The sequence below is a fragment of the Tigriopus californicus genome, chromosome 1, assembly GCF_007210705.1.
Source record: "Tigriopus californicus strain San Diego chromosome 1, Tcal_SD_v2.1, whole genome shotgun sequence".
Lineage (NCBI taxonomy): Eukaryota > Metazoa > Arthropoda > Copepoda > Harpacticoida > Harpacticidae > Tigriopus > Tigriopus californicus.
In genome coordinates this window covers 7,400,149-7,426,350 of record NC_081440.1, presented here as the reverse complement: position 1 = coordinate 7,426,350, position 26,202 = coordinate 7,400,149, and the positions used below count along the sequence as shown (strand labels likewise).

General features: G+C 42.1%; 1 protein-coding gene across 1 annotated transcript in view; it reads left to right on the top strand.

Annotated features, from left to right (window-relative positions):
* The window catches only part of LOC131886071 (uncharacterized), a 45,853-nt gene that overhangs the window by 1,165 nt on the left and 18,486 nt on the right, over positions 1 to 26,202 (top strand). Inside the window, exon 2 of the mRNA XM_059234302.1 lies at positions 19,927 to 20,056. Coding sequence (XP_059090285.1) covers positions 19,927 to 20,056 — 130 coding nt within the window. The remainder of the gene's footprint in view (positions 1 to 19,926; positions 20,057 to 26,202) is intronic.

Below are 26,202 nucleotides of genomic sequence, written 5' to 3'. Positions count from 1 at the left end.
TGCGAGGAATATCAGCCGAGGGAATGGTCTGAAAGGCCCCCTAAGCCACACTGTCTGTCAAGTTTTGTCGAAGAATTTGAATTAGCGACCGTAACTTTTCGTGCCACTTCCATCCGCACTGCCAGTCCCACTCTCTCGGAAAAAGTGACGAGATGCTTTCAGAGGTCACATTCGAGTTGGCTTGTGGTTGAATGGTTGACTGGTTAGTCGGTATTATGCTACTGCTTTCGATCTAGAAAGAGATGTAACGATAAGTGTGAAACGAGATTCCTAAATCTAGTGGGCTACCGGTTACTTTCTCAATCTGCCTCTTCAGAACGCCATTGACAGCACAATACGGGAAACAAGGTTACGAGACCGTTCTCGACAGTCGCATGTCGAGCAATACCTACATAGAAGAAATTAACCTCGGATTTTATCCTCATTCAACTTTGCCGGAGAAACTTTTCAAATGATTGCCAAGTAAGTAAGGAAGCCAAGACCTACTCTGCTACTGTACTGCATTGGAGGTACAATTCTCGGGATTGCAGAATACCGAGTCCCGAGAAAAGGGGTCCCAGGCGCAAACTTTTAGTTGTAAAAAAGTTGGCTTTGGTATTTGAGTTGAAGATCGCTTGAACCAAATCCTAAGCTCTCTTTAACGAGAACAGTTTGACACGTTTCCATGAATTTGGAATTTGACCTGCTACTAAGAAGAAGGCACAATTCGTGAATTATATTCAACCTAAATTGTTGTCATAAAGCGAGAATTTCACGCCACGTTGAAGCTTGGAACACAAAAAAGTTCTTAGATGAAACCTGGTGGTGAGGGAAACAAGTTTTGTCGGGAATTATCAATGTGGGCGTTTTTTCTTCGAGTCATCGTCCTATTTATGTTCACTCATAAATAAGACACAGTGGTAACCGTTGCTCAGTTCCTTTTCGGATAAGTTGTGCACCAATTTATTGCTCAAGGCTTGGTTTAGCTGATTAAACCTTTGCAATTCAAGGCAAGGCGGTTGCTAACCATAGCCTGACATAGGAACGACAACCAATGTTGTAAGTTTTCGTTACTAATCAAGCAAACTAAATTTAATGGTACCCATTATGGTCAATCATCATCATGTTGAGTTAAGAGACGACAAATGAATGTTGTACCCAGTAAAGATCAAAACCCCTGAATTGCCTGCAGCTATTCGTTTGATCATCAGCCAAAACCTAAAGGAAAAGTTAGTCACATTTTTAGCTTGGTCTTACACATCGCATTCTTTTCATTATGGAAATCGTTTTTAGGCTTTCCATTAAAAAAAAACTGGGGTTTTCTACAACTAAGCATGCCAGTTGTCCGGCTTTGCACCTGAAGCGACTGGCATGCTCTCCGTGAGTACGCATAAAGGAGTCATGCTAACTGTTTTTTTGAACGAAGATGGGAACGGGGAAAGTCTGCTTTCTGTTCTTTTATTCGTTTTGTTCTCAGTCGAGCTCAACATTTTATGCAAAGTTCTGCATGATATGACTACAGTTTCATGGCTGGCTTTGGACGGACAAGCTCATGTATAATGTGCGTGGATGTTCTATTTGGGAAAAGACTAGTGCCAGCTGTCTATTACTGTAAAGGCACTGAAGTATTTGGAACCACATGCAATTAGTTAGTGCTAGGGATTTAATTGAGCCAATACGATGAACCAAGGATGGACCTTTTCGCTCCAGAAAATGGGAGCAATTTTGGCAATAGTCGAAGTTTTTCATACGTCGTAAAGAGGGGAGGTTCAAGGAACACCAATTTCGATCAATTGGCACGGCAAGAATCTCGAGATGTTCCAAACACATTACCGATGAATTCCCCTCCCCATTCTCCAACTTATAGCTTTGTGACTATTCAGCAAATCTATCTGTCTTTGTCTTTGGAAAGAGATGAGATGCAAATTGTGGTAATTTGAATATTTTCCTTCTGGTCCCTCGCTTTTTAGGCATTCTGTTGTCATTGTTCCAACTTTTCGGATCCGCATGCATAAGAGCGGGTGGCAGAGTGTAGTGGTAAAGTACAATAGCGTTGGTTTGGTCGTCGACGGAGAGGCTGCCCAATTCCCCTACTTCAGAATGATACGTACTACTCCCAGTAGTAACCCTTGTTCATTCAACCGCCGTCCCCACAAGGGCATTGCTGTTCCCTAACTTGCTTTGTACGAGAGGTACGACTACATCCATAGTGGTAGTAGTGGTAGCGGTAGTAGGTGTGCGGATGGAAGCAAGGACGAGCGAACCAAAAGTAGCAGTGGTAGTGGTAGTGATGGTTGAGCGGGGTACGAAGTGGGACTTTTGGTTCAACCTGGTGGAAAGAACGAAAAAACTAAGGGCTGAAGAGTTTTGAGGAACAAAAGTTTCCGTCCAAGCATAAGAACAAGTGGCTGGTAAATGGGGATTCAAAAGAACCCTGCTGTACGGCCAAGGCGCGTCCAAGCATAAGAACAAGTGGCTGGTAAATGGGGATTCAAAAGAACCACACGATCACACCACCGCTAATATGTTGACGGGGTTTGGCCCCCAAAAAACCAGTTGTGGTATCTTGAATGACAAACCTTTCACGGAAAGCCCTTGATCGACTTTTTGAGCTTTAGTCCTCATAGCTTTGTAGCTTGTTATTCCCTTGTATGGGGTGTAACTAATCAGAGGGATATCCTTTGTGGAGTCGGTATGTGAGATTAGTTTGGTTGGAGTTTCAAATCCAAGGAAGGAGATATTGGAATTTGATGCTTGGTTCACGTTGGTATCCAAGATATCGGTAGTATGGACCATATCTATAATCTGCCATTCTCATTTTGTACGGCAAGCTTCGAGCTTTCAATTTTGCTTTGTTTCTGTCGATCTGGTTATGCTATACGTATGGTAGAAACCAACGTGAACTGTTTCGCGCGGAAAAGAGTACCGGAATTTCAGATTGAATAGCATTCTAATGTAAAGATGTGCAATTCCAATTAGCTTTTTGTGTCGTTCGATTGACCACAACTGGTTAAGTGGGTGGGGGCAGCATGAGGTGATTTGTTAACTAAATTTGATCAGTCCAGTCGTTGTATATTGATTCAGGATACTGGGGATATTTTTCAACTGCGGTCAACATGTTTCAACATTGTCGAAAATATTGTCTTTTACAGTATAATCATATTATACATTAGCGCTGTTTGGGATAAACAATAGCTGAAATTTCAATTGAAACGTCACGTTGAAAATTGATGAGATAAAATTCTGCGGGACTGGACAAGGCCTGATTAGTAGCTGATGCTGAAAACCATACACTAAGATATTCCTCTCGAATGATCCCCCAATAAGAACGTTCATGGGACCCCAAGAAAAGACCATTTCAAGACCAGCCGGTCCCTGAAGGTCATTTTGAGAGCAGCATCTTTATGATTACATTTCTTGGGGGTTGTTCTCTTTTTGTATTCTAGCCTATTGTTTGTTGATCACTCTTGCCTTTTGTATCAAAAGAACCTTTGCCTTTTAGACACGTCGATCATTCTCATCCATATCTTTATACGAGCCCCAAAAAGTTATCCTGGTTTTAAACTTCGAACATATTGTAAAGAACACCTTAACATATCAGACTTGAGACCAACAATGGATTACAGTATCGAATTAATTTCGTCTCAATATTTTTTACCTCCTCACATCTACCATTGATATACGGCATCACAGTGTATTCCTCGAAATGACGGATTCATGACTTTGAAAGAAAACAAGAAGCATGTTTTCCCATGAGTGATCCAATTGTGGTCCGTCCTTTAGCCTAATAAGTACAGCGGAAATAATTGACTCTTTTTGATACGCCAATTCCAGCAGTTGTTTTAGTGGTACTCCAATTGGGTTGGAAATAGCGCTAATTGACCTCATTTTAGGTCTGGGTAAGCTTGCAAATAGTGGTATAATCCTGCTAGAGGCCTTCATGCATAGCAATTGGTTGGCTCATTTTCTGAATGTCAAATTTTGGCAAAATATGTGAACGTCTTTAACATTTTCTGTGCTTTCACTTTAAGGTTGGGCATGCCTCGTTAACTATTTAATTTTGGTCAGAACAAATATATTTTGATCTATAATTCGAAAAAAATGTTAAGACACGTCCGAAAGACCTTTTATATGATGCTGAACAATGCAAATAATCATACTAGGCATGAATTATCTGTGAAAAAAAATAATATCATGAATTATTTCCTGCGTCATTGGAACATTGTCTGTCGGGAACACTATGACACAGTTTTTGGGTGGATAAAACTTCAAAATCAACCGATAGTTTGAATTCAATAATGCTTTGAATTGCAGAAACATGCCCTATTAGGTAATATAAAGTTATTTTTCCGGTTGCCGACAAGTTGCATTTAGAAGGTCGAATACTGGAAACCAAGATACTGTTCAACACGAACTGATCTTATCGTGATCTTTTTTCTTCGGCATTTCGAAGTTGTCATAAGCAAAATGATGTTGGGGCCACAACTGAGGCATGGAAGATCATTATATTGATGCTTCAATATCTTTTTGATCGTGGCAAGCCTATCAGACCATGACGAAGGTGAGACTAAAAAATAAATAAATACACTATTTACGTCAGTAAGATTCGGGCCAATATCGTCAAGTTAAAGCACGAGCCCCACAAGCTGATCTAGAATATAATGCTATAGGGTCCACAGGGTTAGAAAAACGGTAAGTACGACTTGACTTCTTCTTTCCTCACCGACGTAGTTGTGGTTAGACATCTGCAATCTAACTTCAATTGGTTATTCTACTCACGCACAATATGATTGTGGTGTATAAAGCTTTCGTAACTTACAGTTCGTGCTATCATACCTTTTTGTGCCAACCTTCGGAGGTGTAAACAACCAGGTTTCTCCACCTCACAGCCGGTCACGGATATCAGTCCGTATTTGTGGCCATTTCTGTCTGAAGACCCGAACCATGGTTGGGATGTGGGTTGGGCAAGGAAGCAATGATATCTTTTGATGGTCCACGAGACTTTTGGCAAGAATTGTTCCTCTTCTCAACGGTGCCTTTGCCTCATCCAGACTTACATACCAAGTGTGTGGTATGCGATCGTGTATATGTACGTAAGGGTGCTCGAGCCCAAATCGGTGGTTACTTGCCAGCTATCTGTTGTGAAAAGAAGATTTGGGAACGAATCTGAATGAAGTGAGGGAAGAGCGAGAATTTATATGTGGTTTTGGCACAAGAAAGAGAGTTCTCCTTATAAAACATAGATGCACACATAGATGCTTATGTCGAGTGAGAAACGAATAATGATCCAGGAAATCGTCTTGAGAAGAACATGATGTCCCCGGGGCTATGGATACTCAGTAGAGACAACTTGGAACATGCGCTTGAGGTTTCCATTTACCTCAGAATAATCCTAAGCTGGTGTACTGTTACTGCACTTTTAGGAGCCTTGGACCCACCCAGAATTAGAGTCGAGGTGGGAGAATGGCTATTGCAGGTTCCAAATGATCACAAGCTAGATGGCCATATATAGACCAACCCATGTTTGGGGAGGGAGGAAGAGGAGAGGGAGGGAGGGAAGAACGAGAAATAAAAAAGTAGAAGAGACACAAACTGAGAGAGAACAGCCAACGAGCAACGAACGAGTCGGGAGAAGAATGGTGATTCGCAAATATCATCACTGAATCCAAACGACAATTTGTTGCCTTTGAGGCCAAAGGAGACGTTATCGCGGAGACTACGAATGAGAAAATAAATCAGGATTTATACTTGCTATACGGAGAAACGAGCAAAAAACGAGACAGGGGGCTTCAATCTTAGCAGCCACTACTAACACGGTGAAAGGTGCTGGGTAGCTTTTTGTTCCCAATTTCTCAATCCAGAAAGAATATTGTTCTCTCTGGGTTTTCCAATTTATTTGACATTCGCTTTGGTAGAAGTGTTTCCAAACGTGCAGCTGACTCACATAACCTATCTGCACTATGATCAATGTCTGAAAATCGTTCGGGATTCAAGCAAGATCCAGTTGGGCAAACTCGGCTGATTTATTTCCCGTCAGTCGGCTCCATTATTGCCATTAAATACGAGTTTACACTTGACAGCAATGTTGATTGAAACGCTAGGTTCGGCAGGAGTGTTGCACAACAAAGCCCCCACTATATGGGATCAGTGGTTTCGTGGTGAAACTGATCTTTGTTCGGCGAGTGTAGCCCCGGCTTGGGAAACGTGTACAGCGGTACTCTCTAGTATTTATGAGCATATGGTTATGTATCATCAATCATAAGAGATGGCTCAGCTGCTACGCCGACTGTCTCGAAGCCTTCCTCGTTGGCGTCTTGGGGAGAGAAGAGGCGATCAACATTGTGGGGAGAGGAAGGAGAATGGGAGAGTCATTCATCAGGACCTGAAGTGAAAGAGTCGATTAACACTTTCTAGCCTCGTTATTCTACATCCATTTAGGACTTTTATCTCGCTGTGGTCGGTCGTTACGTTGGTTACAGACTTGTGGATCCATCATTGACAGATTTCTGCGGAGAGCTCAAAGAAGAGCAGACGAGCACGTTTCGTTCAAGTTTCCCCCTCTTGGGCGAACGAACCAATTAGACCCTTTCTTCCTGGGGGATGGGATATGGTTCCTTGTAATTACTCTCTATAGTCGTCCTCATATCCTCATAAGGAGCAGAATTACGACGGCACAGCACAAAATAATACATCTTCAAAGAATCTGGTTGCTATACTGTATTTGCTTCCGTTCTGGTGTCTGGGAACATCCTGCCAATAAATATATGTCTGGTCTTTTTAACGGCATGGCCTTTTTTCAGAGAGCAAAAAGTGGCTCTTTTCTAGAAAGACGGTTTTCAAATACGGTGTATTTCAATCAAAAAAAAAGGAAATGAACGGATGGGGCCTTTTCTGTTCATCCATTTCAAATTCCACTAAAGACGAAGAGGGTTTCGAGAGCATTTGCTTATCCCTCCCTTATCTGCCATATCTTTCTGGGCGGAGGTTTTGTTGTGCTGCTATCTTCATTGATGGACATTCAAGATAGAGAGTGTATTAGGGACATGAACAAGAAAGTGGACCTTTTTCATCCCTTACCCTTCGTCTCTATCTGTCTGTGTGTTCCCGCTTGGGGATTCTCGTGCTTTGACGAAGGCCAGTCCCATAAGTAAGGAAAACCCAGCCAAGCAGCCAACCAACCAAGGGGATCGTGTGTACTGTATGTAAGAATTGCAGCTCGACCAAGGGGGAGGCACTACCGAAGGGAAGTTGTGAAGGGAATCCTCGCTGACTGTGCCGGGAAACGCATTAAATGTTCCTAACGAATCAACAGTTTGGGATCATTCCCAACCGTAAAAAGTTAGGTTCTTGACTTGTAATTCGACGAATGAACGATAAACATTTGTCGATTGACTGATCCCACTTAAGCTTGATGAAAATATTATTCTAAACATGAAAAAAATCTCAAATTTAGGTTTATTCCAACGTCGATGGTTTGCTCTTTAAACAGCACCTGTTCGGTCTTAGAATGAAGCCTCAAGGTTTTAACGCTTTTGCCAAAGAGAGCTGTAGAACGAGAGACAAGGCCAGTTGTCCTGGTGTCAGTCCCTTGGCTGCTACGTGATATGTTCCGTCTTTAGTATCTAAGAGGGGAACCATTCCCGAAGAACTCCCTTCAGACTCACTCTCCTTTAGATTCCTTGGCCGTGGACGTTCTCGAGAAGTCTGTAACATAAAAGCCAATTTCGACTGACTCCACGAGGAATCCCAAAGACTTTTGAGGTTGTCTCTCAATACAAATAAGAAGTGAGACAACCATACAGTAAGCTATAATGTACTTCTGATTGTAAGCTGTGTCATGGCGAGCACGATAAAATCAAGCATTATGGAGGGAATTGGAAGACGTAAATGTGGTTTGCCACGATCAATTGTTTCAAATAGTCACTTCTTTAAGGCAAACACAGAAACTCTTGAATGGAAACTACGGTGCAGTACTTGCCAAAACTTATTGATTGGCAAACTTTGGGACATGGAAATCAATCAATGCATGCCAATGAAATTGTTTCCAAAATGCGTTTTACCTTATGGCCTCGTTCTCTCAAAGTTGTATTTTGTGATTGTCGATGCTGATCAAGATAATGAGAATGCTGCTATGTTGTTATCGGACGCTCGATTGGTTGCTGCCTTTCTGTGACGATAATGCATTTCGCTCCAGGAGTCTTGACAAAGCGAGGATAAGTGACTTTTTTACGTTGCCTTCATCACAAGCGACAACTCCTCCACAAAACCAACACAACCCCTGATCGAGAAGTGTGAGATGCAATCATGATATCGTACGCCTCTTAATGCACTGAAGCACAAAATACACCCCTTGAGGGCTCCATTTTTGGCGACAATAAAAAGAGAGCTCCTTTCAAGTGTGCTGAACGTCCTCTCATCCAGGATATTCGTCGGTTGTTTTGACCACGCATGCTTCAAATTTATGAAAAAGATATTGCTTTGTTACTAAGCTGTTATTTAATAACATGAACCACGGCCATCTGTACATCGAAAAACATTGATTCATTTCGATTATAACTTACTGAACCGGAAAAAAAGAATGCATCGGGATCGAAGAGCTACCCGGTAACTTTCTGAATGTCGTTGATTGTCATATGCTTTACTCCTATTAGTGACAATATCAAGGGAAGCAACCTTTCAGGTGGTCAATGTTATCTGAATGAGGCAGCAAGCGAGCGGCTAAGGGCAACTAACTATGGATCTTCTTGCCGCCCTACTTCTGATTCTTCCCCTGCCTTCAAGAATGGCATCTGTTGCAAGTTAGTCTACTGACCAAGTTCGAGTAATCTGATGAGAGACACAAAAAGCAAGGAGAGATGCTCTCATTTTCTGAGATTTGAAGGCAGTTAGTAGTTGTTGCAGAACAACGAGTAGGGGCATTTGAGCACGCACTCTCCCTCGTGTCCTCTGGCTGCTGTTCAACGTATTAGTTGCGGTAGTTCACACAGCAACTTGTTACAGGATCTGGTTCAGCCTTCGAGCCTTCGAGCCTTCGAGCCTTCGAGCCTTCCTTCTTCTTCCTCCTTCATCCCTCCGTCGAGGTTGAGCCTCTCTGACGATGATGTGAAAAGAAGCGGCTGAACCTAAAGAAGTCCACACTCCAACGACAATGAAGACCAAGAGCTGAACGAGAAAGTGGGTCCAGGAAAAGAGGGCAAGATATCACTGGTGACCACCTTCTTCTCATCTTCCATCCATCTCTAAGCAAGTTCGGGAAAGAGCAGGAACTCGCAACGACACATTTTGCCTGTAGAGGATACGACATACGTGAAAATAGGGCCGAGTCCAGAAAAGTTGATGACACTTGAAGATGTCTGGATAGCCTTCAAAAGTCTGTTATTGTTAGTCAATTGGAAAACATTCTGCCTTTTGATGGTCCATAATGCGACATTCTCTCCACGCCAATGATTGCAGAGGAGAAAACAATGGGCGCTTTTCACAAAATAAAAGCACAAAATAAGAGAAGCGCTGGCCTCCCTCAGGTTTCGATTGCCTAGTCAACCGTTTCAAGTGTGGAAGAGTGACAGTCATTGTCGAGCTTTCTTTGCCTGATGATTACGAACCAAAGGACTACAATTGGACTGGGTTGACATCATGACACCAAAGCACGCTTTCTAACGAAGAATACCTTTTTGCCAGTCTATCTACGGTGAACGCTCCATCCTTGCAGTATAGTGGTAAGAGAGCAGCTTGGAGTGATATGACGCCTAGCTATAAAACGCTACAAAGAGCCTCTTGGCTAGAAAAGGGCATTGAAGGGAGGAGAGAAAGGGGGAGGGGAAGGAGAGACAAACACCCATTCACCCACCCACCCATCTACATTTGTACACATCCGCACTGCTTCTTCTTCTACTTCTATGCGCTTTATCTGAGAAGAAGTGTAATTAACAAAAGTGCCACTTCCCTTGACTGCTCAAGAAGGACTCAAAAGCAACTTCTGCTTTGAGATTTAATTGGCAGAGTTCAAATGAGTCGAAGGGCACGAGAAGGCGAACCGAAATTAATTTCTTGAGGACTCGAAACATTTTTGGAAGAAATCAAGCCAGCTCGTTGTCACCTTTCCAACAGATGCAGACCCATTTCTGACAGAATGGGATATGTACTCGTACACGTACATCTACAAAATCATATCAAGTGTTCGTTACAGATCCTGCTTAGCGCAGCTCTTAATGTCTTATGCTTATTAGCTGCAAGGGATGGACAAGGTGTATTTATTCACTTCTTGAATGTGTCGAAGACAAAAGATCTGTCGGCAAGAGCCCAACAGAACATTTTTCATTTTTGGGACCTAATGGGAGATTGTCATAGGTATTTGTAAATGTGTAAAGTTCTTATGTGGAACAATGACGGGGGGATGATACTTCTGTAAATTACTGTACGTATGTTTGGACTCGACATAAGATGTTTTTCCTCTTGAATGGTCGGTTGGTCTTACAGACAATACATCTAGTATGAATCAGTGGGATTGCTCCAAATCTTGGCTTCCATTGTCGTAGCCGCACTAAGCAAACGAGTCCTCAAGCCTAGCTAGCTAGATACGAATGCAAGCTTGCATTAGTACTAGGTTATTGTTGTCATAACTTAAAATGGATTTCCCCCTCTCGAAAAGATATCATGAGGCAATAAATTTTCCGAGTTGGGGACTGAGGAACCCGCTGCCGAGGTTTATGAGCCATGGGCCCACTATCCCCTTCAGTCCCCTTTTGCCTCCTCCGTCCATCTCTACGTATCTCTATCTACTGCTGTATGTACGTCTCTGTGTGTTTCGCTACCATCGTGAAATGGGCCAAACAAAATGGCGCGTACGGATTGTCATGGAGCGCCCCCGGCCTTCAATATGCCCCGTAAAGTAAGCCGATGTCGTTCTCCATTCTCCCCTTCGACAAAATGCGGGCGGCAAAGGACATTAGAGTCGCATGTAAATCGAATGACACCAACGTGTGGGTGAAATTGAGCTATTATTGTCCGTATTAGAAAAAGCAAAGTGGTCGTTTAGCTCTGCCAAGGATCTAGAAGTAAAATATGCTAACCAACATGGAGCGACAGATAGCGTGAAGTTGACCTTAATAAGTCCTTCAAGTAAGCGTGCTACCATTCCAACAAGTTTCATGAGCGACCGCCCGGCCTAGTCTATTAGGATTGACCTACATATTGATGGTCCATTCTGCATTGATGCTCCATTACACTAAAACGAGATATGCATCATAATAATGACTAGCACGAACAGTTTCCAGTTTCCATCCGTCCATTCATCCATCCATTCATGCAGTAAGCATGCATATCGGACTGTTGGAGTTTACCCACACATACTAACCTTCGGAGTGCGATGATCCAGCAATGAGCGGGGAAGTTCCTTGACTTGCTTGGAAATTAAGATGGATTCACGGAGACTTGCCTTCTCCTCCTCCTCCTCGTCCTCCTCCTCCTCGTCCTCCTCTTGTTACTTTTACCCACTACTACGCCATGATATTGGGCGACGTTCTCATATCTCAAGTGGGGATGTGCATCCAAGTTTTCAAAGTAGAACGGACGGATGTGCTGTATATCATATGATAGTCGGTATGAGGTGGGATTCGAACCCAAACATGACGAGATATGATCAATATGGGATTTTCACCTTCAGTGTTCTTGCCTTATATCCACCGACCATTATAAAGTCGTCTTTTTATCTTTGGAGTGATTGGGGAGCAACAACATGTTATTGATCCTCCTTCAAAATCAATTCAAATATCGAACATCAAGTTTGCATAAATGGGTCGATGTCAAACAATCCATGCATCATAACGAAAGTCATTCAATCTCACGTTAGAAATTAGTATGGTAAGTGAAATGTCCTCCAACTGTGTGGCAGACTCAACATCCCTGACTTTAGTTGCAGCTTAACGGAGTGTACGATAATAGCCCAGATAATCGATACTTGACTTCCCATGCACTTAAAATGGGTACGGACATTGTGGGGACTAGGTGCACTTTGTGGCTGAATGTCGATGTCAGCAGTACGAACAACTTGTGAGAGACTCTCGATGCGGTTAGATTCTGGCCAGCATTTTTGCAGACAGGAATGAACTATTCAGCTCCAGAGGGATCTCTTCCTCCCTTACATACTACGTGCATACGATGAAAGCCCACGTGCTTGCCAGAAGAGCAAAAGAGGTGGAGAAGAAGGAAGAAGAGGAGGAGGAGGAGGATGATGGCAAGAAAAAGAAGAAGACGATCTCCAAAGATCAGGTTATTTGTATTCAGTCCGCGTTCAAGGTTCCGCCCTGGACGGCGACATTGGAGGCGGTTGGAATCCACCAGCAACAATGCCGAATGGAATAGGGCCCTTGAGAGGGGAGAAAGAGAGGACGAACCAACCAACCAACAAGGACAACGGCTGCGGGATATCACTGTTACCATCGTTGGCACCACCATTTCTAGTACTAGTGCCGTGTCAAATGTCTTCTTCTCCTTCCTCGTCTTGGTTTTCTTCTTCTTTTCAGTGCTTGGCTGCCCGTACTCGTCTGACTTTGGGGTTCCTCAAACTTGATTCCATCTGCTCAGAGCCCCACATCACCAACTACCAACCCGATAAACTTAGATACCGTAGCGGTGGGTGGTGGGTGGAAGGAGGACCAAGGCACCATAGCAATATGTTATGATCTATTTTGACAGTTTTGCGAGCTGCGTGCTCCTCATCCTTATCTTGGGTTGTTCAGTGCCCCAATTGTAGTTGGTCCTGGACAAGTATTAACATTTGTGCTATTGGAAAGTGGCTATTTCTGTTGTTATTGGTCGATAGTGGGATCGAGTTACACCTGGGTCTTATCGATCCTCATCGACAAATACTACATACATACGTACGTACAAACATGTGTAAGACGCCGACCCCACTTGTCCGCTCCCTCACTCACTCACTCACTCACTCCCTCACTCACTCTCATGATTTCATGAAGGTATGACGTACTTGTCTGGACCATATTATTAGCATCATGTGCTCGTCTTCTTCACAACAAGGAACTGTGTTAGACTGCACATTGATTGACCAGATCTGCTTGGTTCCTTTTCCCTTTTTGTCGATGACCATTGCCGTTTCCTTTTTGCTCTCCGACTTGTTGGCGCGAAAATTGCCTTTTCCATTTTTCATTTCCTCTTTTTCGCTTCCCTGCCTCGCTTCCTTCTTCAGCTGGGAGTGGTGGTTGCAGTGGCGGTGGTTGATGGTGGTGCTCTTGTTGCTAGTCATAGTGATGGTGGTGGTTCTGGCTTGTTCTGGCTGGTCTTCCGTTCTTCCGATTTGGATGTTCGACATTGTTCCACTTTAACTAGCCCCTATCGCATCGTGAAGGCTGGCTGCTCCTTTGACCAGTGATGCTGCTGACAGAAGTGAGTGAAGCCACTGTGCGCTGAAGTGAACCAATGGTGGTTCTCTGTGGTTACTTGACCGAATATTTTTTGGCTCGCTCGATTTCTTGCCACGCTTTTCATCGTCTTTATTACATTGACAGCTTCAAATACACCAAGGAGGTGGGGAAAAAAGAAAACCACCACAGGACAAGACAAGTCAACCTTACCAAAAAGAGGGACTCTAGGTTGGGGTTGGTAATCGTGGTGAAAATGATGCCCTGCCCTGTTGAACACAAGCAAACCGTTGCAGTTCTAAATGGCTTGGCATTAGGTATTGGGTCTGGGGTTGTTGTTGTAAAGATAACTTTTACCATGCCAATCTATAAATATTTCGACCGAAACAGAAATGGCATTTGCCAGAAAGTCAAATGGCATTTATCTTTACTTGGGTAACTTTTGCTTTGTTGTAAAATGTATTGTTTCTTGGATCAATAATTGAAGTCAAATTTTCCAAGATGATGCTGGTTTTACATCACTGAGGTCACCGAGCTCTCGTCTAGGTATTACTGCAATTATGAAATGGTTGATTGATCCCGTTTGTGTCCCTGGAACGTTCTATCTCTTGCGAAAACTCGATTTCCGATTTCTTGTAAGTACGTTGGTTGGAACGATTTGTATGCGGAAAGTTTGTTCCACCCTCGCAAAAGAGTATTCGCAAATACCTTTTGTAATGCGATTGAATTTCACTGGACCCATTCAGATACTGACATCGACAGCTATAGCTGTCTTTTTGCCGCGTTGCTTAGCTTCAAAATCGACGATTGACATTTTGCTTGACAGAGCGTTTCTTTTTTGTCCAAAATGTTGAATAATGCATCGATTGTCTTTCATCATCCAGAGGGAAAGTGCAGAATATCGCAATCAAGATCATTTGACCGAAACAATTGGATTACCAACTCCCTAACTCGAAATTGAGCTAAGATAGATGGTGCTCAATGTAGCATTCTTTTGCCATCGCAATAAATTCAATGGCAGGGTATATTTATGTCCCAGTTGGGAGCCTCTATAGACCCATAAGCATAGGCCCAAAAACCTATCCCCCTGAATGGCAATGAAAGATGCATTGGTCGATAATTGGTGCGTCACGGATCGAAACGCAGTTGCCCTATTAGCTTTTGTTGATCTCACTGTTGTCCAAAGACAATTCAAGTTCGGATGCTCACCAGATGATAAAAAAGACTGGAATAGGGAGTCAGGAAAAAGGCTGGGGCTTATCTATCGTTCGTGTGGCACCCAGAGAGCCTGAGGCTGGATCTGGTTGGCGGATGGGAGAAGAAACACTCTCCCATTTATCCATCCATCCAAGAATCCTGGGTACAGTACAATTCAAGGCGTACTACGTACAATAGTAGAACGATCTGCTCAGCGTACAACTGAACACCCCAGATTGTAGTTACACTCATAGGGGGAAACGAAAAAAATCCGTTTCCAAGTGTCTCTAGTGATGCGTGAATCCTACAGAACATCCGATATTTGTAGAAAAGAACGAAAAGGAGCTGCTCTACCGTGTCAAAAGAGGGCACCAAGTCCTCGAACTCCATGAACTTTTCGCACTTGCTGTACAAATTGTCAGTTTTCAAATTTCAATAAATATTTTTCACAAAGCTATCTATATGTATATCTAGTGTAAAAATGAATCGCATTTCATTTGATCATTCGAAACTCAGTTAGATGTAGTATTTCCATTGAATTTCTGGCCCATTATATCCTGTCCATATCACGATAACATTGCCCATTGCACTTCTCAATAAAGAAAAAGGTGTGCTCCCAAAATGTAGCCCATTCAAAGTTTCAATCGCTGAAGCCGGTCTAATTGACAATATGTTTAAAAAAAAGTAATTTTATCACAAAGTTGATCAGATCTGATACGTGCATGTTCTATTAGTAATGGCGTCTATCTTGTGCTCATAAAGAGCGGTCCTTTTTTGGAACAGAAGAACGTCAAGTCCATTGTTCCTCGTAGGTCTCTGGGTTTGAGTCTCTTGCCCATTGCCATAACAATCTTCTCCTTTCATTTTGGGCCACAATGAGAACGGAGAAAAGAAGTATCCCCCTTTGACTTCAGGGGAAATTCTAGAGGTCGTGCGAGAGGTGACCATCATGATTTAAGATAAATAAATGGTAGAACACACTTGCCTGTTCCAAATCAAGCCACTGTTGGCATTTCCAAGCGCTCAAGGGAAAGCTCTTTCATTAACCATTAATCGGACTATATAAGGCAAGCTTTTGAAAATGAAAGTCTGCCCATGTGCCGCCGTTCTTGGGTAATCTTCAATGGGCTGGACCATGAACCACTAAAATTTGGACAAGGATACTCTTAACCTGACAGTTGCCTTTTCAGACTCAAGGAAATGCTTTGGGCTCCTCTTCAAGTGAGACTGGCCCTAGGTTGCTACAAGTAGGTATTTTAACTACCAGCCTGATTGAATAACTGGAACAAAAGTTACGCTTTCTCAAAGCTTAATCCATAGCTCTACACAGAATGAAGAAGCTAGCCTTCTCCTGGTAATTAATTACCATAGGAGGGCCAAACAATCATCATGTGCCCTTTAATTATTGTTCGATCCGTTTGATAACGTTTGATCCAGGTTTTTAATTGAGCTGAAATTGATAATACATAATCGAAGAGAGCGGGGGCCAGTCTTCCTCGAATGGCAACCTATTGACTAGATTTCATCCTAAACATCTTCGTCCATATTCCAGTGGTTCATTGAAAAGGGTATTTTTTGCAGCAGCCGCAATCCATCTGATTTCTCCCCCAACGAAACACCACAGCAAATTACCCACTCACCAATGAAATGAAGTACCTTGAGTTAATGCGTTGGATTTTCCCTTTTTCATCAAAGACCCATTTTATGGGCAATTTCCTCTGAAGCCCTTAGTATTCAGTCGGTAGGTACATGTTTAACTTGGGTAGTTTGACACCAATCCAAATTCCATCTTGTGACCTTTAAAAAAGGGGAGCAATTGTCCTTTCCAGACTTCCAGATGCCATGTTTGTATGGAAATTAGGGTTAGTCTGGACAAGCATGGCAAACTGCATAGTTTGTTTATTTAGGGGATATTCCATGGTTAACTCCATAAAAATGTATTGATCGCTCGTTCCTTGTTTTGTCTTAAAAATGAAACTTTCTCGCCTTAACTTTCTACATATCCATGACTAATATGCACAGTAAGCTTTGAGTTCAACTTGGCCACTTCATGTTTTCCTTGTTTTTCGTTGAATCAAATCGCAGAAGATTTATAAAAAGAAAGCGCTAAAAGTTGATTGATGGCTATTCTCTTTTTTTTATCACGAAGCGAATGTTGCACACCTTCAGTAATTGCGACAGTTTTGATAACTAAAATGACTCTATTTGCAATTTCCACGGCTTTACCTTAAGGCAGAAAATATATGTCATCTGTTATCGTTTTCATTGTCGCATTCATTGCGTTTATGGGAACAGTTCTTGTCATTCTTTCATCATTATTAGTATTACTTATCATTGTTTTTCTATTGAACATTCATCCTGATTTTTTTCATGACGATTAGTTTCAAATATCGCAAAATATTATTAACACATTACAAGAACGCAATTGTTAATGCACTCTAGTTTACATATGAAAGGCCATGTATCATGTATCACAAGAAGAAAAGTTGACATTTTGTAGTCTTACTGAACATGTTTAGGGTACAAGGTTTAGTCACAAAAAAAGAAATCACTCACGAACAGTCTAAAAATGTCTCACTTGCTTCTTTACTCAAAACTGAGAATCCGTCCTTGGATTGGCCACAATCAGATATAAGAAAAGCTCAGTATTCATTAAGGAGCGCTTTGGTCGAACATGCTTAGGCCTATTACTGCGGGTGTGTAACTCAAGCATGGTTTACTAGAGTGTAAATCGATCCTGTTGGATGAAATGATTTGCTCTATGTAATGATAATATGTTATGGAAAGTTTCTCTTCAAGTTGTTCCATTTTTTTTTTAATTTTGAGAGGTAGTAGTTGACTAACCCTTCGGAATCACTCCTACCCCAGACTTTATTTTCGTAGTTTATTTCACGTATTTATTAATTTTGACTTTTTCCAAACACTTATCTGAATCTTACATTTTATGGCACAAAATATCAGTTGTGGAATTATACAAAACTACCCGTGGTTACCAATTGAAAATTTGATCTCGATTTGACATTCAAACCCGTTAGTTAGCCTCGAAAAGCAATCTTGATTTCATGATGTCAGACCATGGTTGCCTCGTGGCTCAAACCCGACTTTATATGGTAAGTTGGCATATGCTGGAGCCTTTAACTCCCAATTTTCATGGCAACATCAATTTTGAAGATTTATTTGGTTTTTCAGTTCATAGTACAAAGTCCATTTTATTTGACAGATGTCTAGAAAGATAGACATGATGAGACAATTATCCTGAGATTATTATCTTGTTGCTCCTAGAAAAAGTACTTATAACGAGTTGGAAGGAATGACGAATTCCCCACTTTGTTAAATGAAACAGGAATTGTAATTTGTTCTTTTTGTTGATTGTGTATCTATTATTCAAACCCAGACAAAACAAACGGTCGTGAGTTCTCCCTTATGCCCCTCGAAGCCAGGCATAGACAATGTGTTATCTGAAAAGCTTAAAGGATCAATTTGACTTCTTCACCCTTCCTTTTGATATGTTTTCCTGCCTCCATTTTTCAATCCATTTTCCCGTTGTCTGGATCCAATTGTTGTTCCAGGATGGCTGGAACTGTTTCCAGTATCCTTGATAGGAAAAAAGTAAAACCATTGTGCGCCTGAGAGTACTACTAGTGGCAAGGCTGCTCTCAAGATCATTTGTCAAGCACTGAAGCGAGACTTGACCAGAACTGAACTCCGACCTTGAAACATTGTGTTGAAGAAGAACATACTTGTGCGAAACCAAAATTCTCGTCCAAGACTCTGATCGTTCATTAGTTTCTTACTTCCGGCGAAGGACCACAACAAATGAAGAATCCTTGAGCAGAGTATCTGTTCCTTTTTTACAAGTAGAGTGACTTAGGGAAATTGCAGGAAAGACCAATGAAGACTGTGGGCAAAGCACAAACGATAATCGGTCGATAAAACGCTAAACATTACGAATAATTTGCCAAGCTATTAAAAGTAGGGAACTATCGAGATTACAGAAGGTTACCTACATGTACTAGACAAATTTCCGCATGAATCTAGCTAACTCTGCGTGCCAAGATATGTATATTTTGAGCTATCCGGTTTAAATTCCTATAATCTCAGGGTTAGAATGATAAAAAAGAGCAAACTTGATTGACGAGCTTTGACGTGTTCCCATTGTGTTCTTTCATTAAATTCCGATGTCAAGTTCAAGTGGTGCTCGATTCTGAGCGCAGATCCGAATCAGTTTTCAATTCTGGATCTGCCCATCTTCCTTCTTTGTCTACTGAACAAGTAGTGTGCCTGTGCCTAGTTCTCGTGTTGCTTCCCTCTACATTCTTTCCATTCGTTCCTCAGTCACTCTTCCATCCCCTTAAGCCGAACCCACGTGAACCCGCTATGGCAGATCTCTGAGCCCAAACCAGTGGCACTCATCCCAAGAATGGTTCAAAACTTGTCGTTTCATCTCTTATATTGAAGAGAAGGAACTGGCGCTTTCGAGCGGAGGGAGCTGGAACAATGTGAAAAGTGATCCAAGCGTGCCAGCTGACCCATTCCTAAGAAATGATACACCTCGGGAGGATCTAGAGTATATGCTACATAGAGGACCTCTGACAATAGACCATGGATCTGTTTAGACTTCTACGTATATGGTTAGAATCTTCTTGCAACAGCTATCAGTCGGAATTATATGAACGCTGAACTGAAACACAACCTTGGAACTGGGCAGTTTTAGGGTCAAAGACCCTGTGGTGGATAAGCAAATGAATGACCGAACACCTACGAAAGAAACCCTTGGTTTTTTTCGTCTCTCGTTGCTGAAAGTCAGGGGTTAAGGCGAAAATTGCTTTCAACGGGAATGCCAAGATTCCAAAAAATCTGCTAATAACTGACGGAAGAAAGAATGTGGAGTGTGGACCTAATTCTTGGAACCATGCTCCAGTGCAAAATGAAACTTCTCTTGAGACGTTTTCATCTCCATGTGTTACACCAAATCCTGAACTTGAGGCCCTCTTGAGATTGGGATTTTCAAAGATCGAATGATTAATTCTTGATCGGTGTCTTCTTACTGGCTGGAAACATGATCCCTTATTTATTTTTTTTGTTCCATCTGGTCTTCTTGTTGGGTAGGCCTCATGGAACTCTCTTGTTTCAATCCAATTGTGCTATGTTAATTGGAATGTTAATCTGAACTCAAAATTCATGTCATGCCCAACAACGCATGTAGGTCTTGTGAAGACATTGTTAGTTTCGAAATATTTCAGTCTCGTGGCGGGTTTCAAAGCTCCTGTCCCAATATGTGGTAGTGAGTTGTGTCCTGGATCTAGCGTGTCTAATGTTATGCCGATAAAAGCCCTTAAAGTCATCGTTGTTTTCCTCTTCTTTTGCGTTCCAGGCGAGGAATACCCTTCGATATCTTGCACCCACATCCGATATTTGGACTGGTCTTGGTCTGACATAAATTACCGCACTTTAGGCTTGTGGTCTACGGTTGACTGTACGACCAATTTCGTTTCCCGCATGAGGTAAGTGATATCGTTGCTGATGCTCTGCGTGGCGTTGTTGTTGTTAGTGTTGTTGCTGTGCTAGAAAAAGTAGGGTGGGAAGAAGCAAAGGTTGTCGATGAATGAAAAAAAGGAAGGCAACAACAACAACCAGGGTTGCTTCAGATAGAGCCAATACGCTAGTGTGTGTCTGGGAAGTGGTCTGTTACTACGAACATCGAAAGTATTGTGGGATATAGCAAATGCCCGTAGGACCACGTTACCAGTAGACTGTCCGAGTTTGTCCTATGCTGGGCGTCTCATCCGCATTGAATTTATGGCACATTCTAAATGCTCACTCCGAGCTAGATCCGAGCTAAAAAGAGCTACCACGAAAGGGGAAGGAGAAACTTTGGGCTGAAAATGACCATTTTGATTCCATGACAACCCTTCCTTGGGGGCTCGTTATGGAGTGGAATAGGTGTTTGTAAGTATGCTCATAAGATCAAGGAGAAGCTGGTGGATCCGGACAACGAAATCGCTTTGCATCTTGGTTACGGTCAGACGTTTCCTCGCAAAACAATTTCAAGATAAGAAAGTCACATTTAGAGCACTTTCGGGTACTTTATTAGCCATTTCTTATGCTGGACACCAATCCAGGCTGTTCTAAGAACAAGATGACTATAGAAAACTTTGATGCCTTTTAGAAAGAACAAGAAAGCCAAGCCAATAGTGAAGGGATACTTTGGACCTTCTCTGGACGGATATGGAAAATAGTTGAGCAACAGAGCATCCAAAACAAAACATAATGACTTTAATTTCCTTGTCTCTCGGCTCAAAGAACAGGACAATAAAACCATTTTTGGTGGACACGGTTAAGGGAAGATTTGAACGAAACACATTTCTAGGTCATTCCCAACCACTTGACGAGCGTCCAAAAAAAACGAGACACAAAATGGAGACGAAATTCGGGTTTTTGTTCGGGTAAGGCGGTAAATTACGTGATCAGAATTTTACTTTTGGAGGGTTCACGTAACCTTTATAAAAAACATAAAGAATCCCGGCGAATCCTCTCGTAAATTACGACAATGAATAGATTATTGTTCCAAGGATATCAAAATTTTCTCAAATAGAAAATGAGAACGAGCAAGCCTGCAATTGCTCTTCCTTTAGGGATTCCAACAAATGATAATTTCCTCTGAAATATATCATAGAAAAAGTTCTTATTGTGAAGGAAACATTCACTTGTTACTATCTTACTATGTTCTTCAGTGATGCTTTTATGGTAAATACTTCTTCCCCTCTCAAATCATCATTAGGTCAATGGAGCAAAAATTACCAATCTATTAACGAACTAGAGTGCAGAACAGGAAAAAGAGCCTAATTTTTGCGAAGGGTTCTGAAAAAGGCTTTTTCTTTGTCCGCTGGTAGAAGGAATCGTGGAATTACAAGGAAACAACAAAGAAATGACCAGCTTTTGATTCATTATTGTCGCTGGAACGATAGTAATGTATATGTCAGAGATGGGTTATGCCAGGACTTCTAGAAATCTGGACTGCAAACGAGCTTCCTGTCAAATCGGCCTGCTCTTGGTTATAGCAACTCTGAGTCACTTTTCGAGTTAAAATGATGAAATAAGAATTGTAGATCTCTTTAACTAATTGTAGGTCATTTTTATATCATTTACTTCTTAAGTAGATCGTTTCAAAGTTATTTTGTCAAAAGCTTGTTTAGCTGACCAAGAGCAGGCCGAAAATTCGAGTTCTATGTATTGTTTGCTACATAACTTTGAGCATGTCTCCTAAGTTCCTTAAGCATAGGTTTGGGCTCAAATTTGGCCAAGTTCATCGTGTCAACCAGATCTTGTGGTCGTATTAAGTGCTTATTTGGAATAAGATGAGCAGTTTAGGAGATAGCATGTTTTGGCTTCCATTCGCAGTCCATATCTCTAGAGGTCCGTGGTTATGCTTACATTGGCGAGAGCATACAGCCTCTGATTTGTCATGTTCATGTGGCTCGTCAGAATGCCCCTGACTGTTTTTCACACAGATTAAATCTTATTTGAAGATTACATTACAACAACACACGCTTGTTTCAATATCGAGCAGCACAACCCATCAAGTCAATACATATCTGTCTGAACCTTTTCTATTCTACAAAACAGAACAAATAGAAACAGGACCTATTTTGCCATTAAAGCCTGCGATGTTAAATGAACTTCTATGAATTTGTGTAGGGAGACATTTTCGCTTTTGTGAATACTAAAAGATTACGTGTCCACAAATTTGGGAGGAAGTGGGAACTAAGTAGAACAAACACAACCTTTTTAACACTCATCTTATGAACAATAACTGTTGCCATAAGTACAAATAGTGGTTAACCGTGGTTAAAATACCTTTGAAAGTTTTGACGGAAATACCCAAAGACATTTCGTCATTTTTCTAGCTCGCAAATCACAAGGAACAACTTCGGTTTTTTTGCTTTATGGAGTTCTAGCCCACATAAAAACTTACATGCCTAAAAACAATTATGAAAACTAGAATTTTATAAAACCTAACCATTGGCTTTGGATGATCAAATGTCCCTAATTTCATGCATTTTGAGCGCCTCGAGTAAAATTACCCCATATCTTCTTGCATATGCATAGTTCTATGGAAATTTATGGAACCACACTCATCAGCCAGCTCTTGCCTTGGGTCATTCCCCATTAACTCAAAAGCGAGGCATGAAGCAAATTTTCCCGTAGTCCAGTTAGGCTTTGACATCAAATCCAAGTTCGTACCTTTATTCTAAATGAAGCCTAGTGAATTATATATAGCAAAATTTATGATTATTAAAGATACTTTGCTTTGAGGCGGTTGGCGTTTCCAGTGGGTATATCAGCTTTCTCTGTGGTAAAGAAGTCCTTTGGAATCTCTTGGATATGGAAATTTCTTCGTGGCTTTAGTCAGGATGTATGGAAAATAAACCGTAAATTAGATGCCGTAGGTGCTGTTCATTTGATCTTGGTGCTTACATCACCAGCGATAGGGCTTGAAGCTCTTCGTGTTCTCAAAACTGGGCAGACATGATTACTAACCAGGTATATCAAATTTTTGGCCCTTAATTACTCCATCAATCTTCGATTAAGATGCTGCAGCCTTCTATCTTAGCGCTGGAATTAGTCTCATGTGGCCAGACGAGTCAAAGTATAAGAAGGGGAAGACATTTTGGAACCCGTACAGCCCTAGGAGTGATGAAACATTATGATCACATCAACGCTTCTTTTCTATCCCCTGATAGTGATGGCACTAGTGGTTTTGAGTAATCAATCACCCTGTATGTATGCACTGTTGGCTTGAGGTCTTGTAAAAAAACCTGTCCCACCCTAGGGCCTCTGCGAGGACGCGTCGTTACTGTGTTCGTTGGTGGCCTTTCTCCTTGCCATGGCTGAAAACTCCTGATTGTGATTCAAAGTGAATCTTGTTTGAACTTCCCCATAGACCGCGTGTACCTAATACGAGTACTGTCTAGTGAGAGGTGCACTAGGGATTATCAGTCTTGTCCACCCCAAAAGAGACGAGCGACGGTGGAAGAATCGTTTAACAGTCACTTTGCCCGCTCAATCTCCGAAAGGCTATTTGGTTGTGGGGACCACGGAATGATTGAGCTAAAGGAGACTTTTGATAAATGACCCTGGCAATCTCTGGGGGATTTCCAGTCAGTCCGAGGATCATAATCCCAAAGTGGAAAAGAAAGAAGTGAACGGCTTACGACTCAAGCGAGGACGAAGCGAGGAAGAAAGATGCCTCTGCACTTTGCAGTCCACATGTACTCTGCCACCATCTACAGTTCCGCACATCTCGTGTACACCCACTCCCACATACACACCCACACTGAGGGGTTTCCGTGGACTTCCCCTGGGGGATGTCCCGGCTCATCATGTGACCAAAGACAGGGAGGGTGATGACTTGATGGATCCCCGATCAGTGGTTGAGCCACATGAAGGGAGAGTTCGTGGTAGGGGAAGATCCGAGTAAGGAAGAAAATTGAGCCCTTTGATCCCATATATTTCCTGCTTAGACGAACTCGCTGTATGGGACGATTTTCATCTACTACGTGTTAGCCCATAGCTCGGGCTCTGCCTCCTTGAACCCGTGCTACAGTATATTGCACGAACAAAACCCAGATAAGAGTTGAAGACACACGTGTTGTGTACATATTGAGGATATTGAGACGAGAGCTCGTTCGTGAAACTGCTCAAAATGGTAAGTAATCCGTAAGCCGATTATGAAGTGATGACTTTGTTCCTTGGAGAAGCTTTAGCTCTGCAACAGGGTGTTGTTCTGGCAGAAAACTTTTGTAACGCGAACAATGCTTACAGTCTCCTCAACATAGCAAGAAACAATGAGAGAGACAAAGAGCAGCCATTTTCTATGCCTCATTAAACTTGGTAACTCATTGAAGCAAGCTACTAGTGGCCACAGCAATCCCAAAATGAGATGGTGTCTTTGGTTGGGAATAGATCTGTTAGTCCTTGGTACAGAGCACCCCTGTCGTCGCTTTCGTTCTCAAGGGCTCGGAACCATTCCGTAAATGGATCTCCAAGGAAGGTGAACCCACATTTGCAATTTGATCCCTGTTGCTTCACGAGCGCCCCTGCTATTGCGAGAGCGCCATCACTGCCATTTTAGCTACTTACACAGGGAGAAGTCCATCGTAATCCAACTGTTTGCCAGTGGGTGGGTGAAAAATTTCAAGTGATTTACTTCCTCTGACTGGGTTTACGTGCCATCAAAGGCGTTGACAAATGAAGACCATAACTCCTGGAGCTCAATATCCATCTAAAGTTCTGTGAACGATAAAGAAAGGGCTCACCGGAAAAAAGAAGATCTGAGTTGAAAAGCGGTGATTCTAGAAAAAGTTGGGTACTTTCATCACATTTTAGTAACCTATTTACTCTTGGTCATGGTTTTTGTATGGCTAATTATAGAGATAGCCTTTTACATTGCGAAAAAATCAACCCTTTTAGGGTTTCGGGGCCTACCAAGTTGCGTATGTAAGAGTACTTATAAGATAAATGGGAAAACTGAGCTTCAAATCTAAGAACATTTCAGCCTTTCACTTGATTGCCTTTGCTCGATTTCCCACTGAATGAATCCAAGTTTCCAAGTTCAGGTCGCTCGAAGTGAAGTCACTTCCCGTCGTAAGTGCTCCAACCACCACTCACTTTGTATTGTGAACCCATGCCTAGTTTCAGTAGCAAGAGGCTCCACAGCAGTAGAGCAGTGGAGATGTGATCGGGATCTCAATCCCCCGAATACTAAGGTACCGTGTGTGGGTAAGAACATTATCTGAGCCCTGAGCTGGAACAAAAGTTGGTTTTCACCCACCACTACCACCCGTTCACCACCACCCGTCACAGTTCAAGGCCAGGCTAATCTGGTAGAAGTTCGTTCAAACGAGCAATTGACATTAAGATCAAGGACTCTTGGCTGGCCTTCTCCAAAAACTCGAATCTGGCGGGGCCCTTCAGTGCGAAGGAACCGGTAGGTCTAGTTTAATAGTAGTGGTGGAAGAAGAAGACTGCCAACTATTTTGGGTCCCAAAGAGGCGCCTGTCCAAGTAGAGATATTCTATTGAGCTCACTGTAGATCAAGAAGCTTGGATACTGTCTCGTTCCCTCTCTCTACCAAGAGCTCAAAGTAATAGATAGGTAGGAAAAAAAGGCCTGGCTGAGGTATTGTAAACAGCAATCCACCTGATACAAGTTAGCCCTGACGAACTGTAACACGAAAAGATACTACAAAAACCTCGAACGGGGCAGCAACAATCCAGCAATAAATTACCAGCAAAACCTTGTCTACTATAGTACTCCGTAAGTATTTCCCCTTTAAACGTTTGTACGTACCGCACGTTCAAAACCTTACAGGGGATGGAACTTTGACTTGGAACAAAAGAGAACCCAAGGAACGAGGTCAAAGTTTAAATAGACCCTAAGATGAGACAAAAGAAGGAAGATCCGTCAATTCGGTTGAGCAAGTTTGAAGAAGGTTCCTTCTAATTCGAGTTCTTACTTTTTCAACATTTTAGTGACCCTAATCATCTGACAGTCAAACAAAAACTCTAAAACCAGTCGATGGCGCATATTGAATATGGAATTATTAAAAGATACTTTGCCTTCGAATGACTGCGCACGGCTTTTGGGA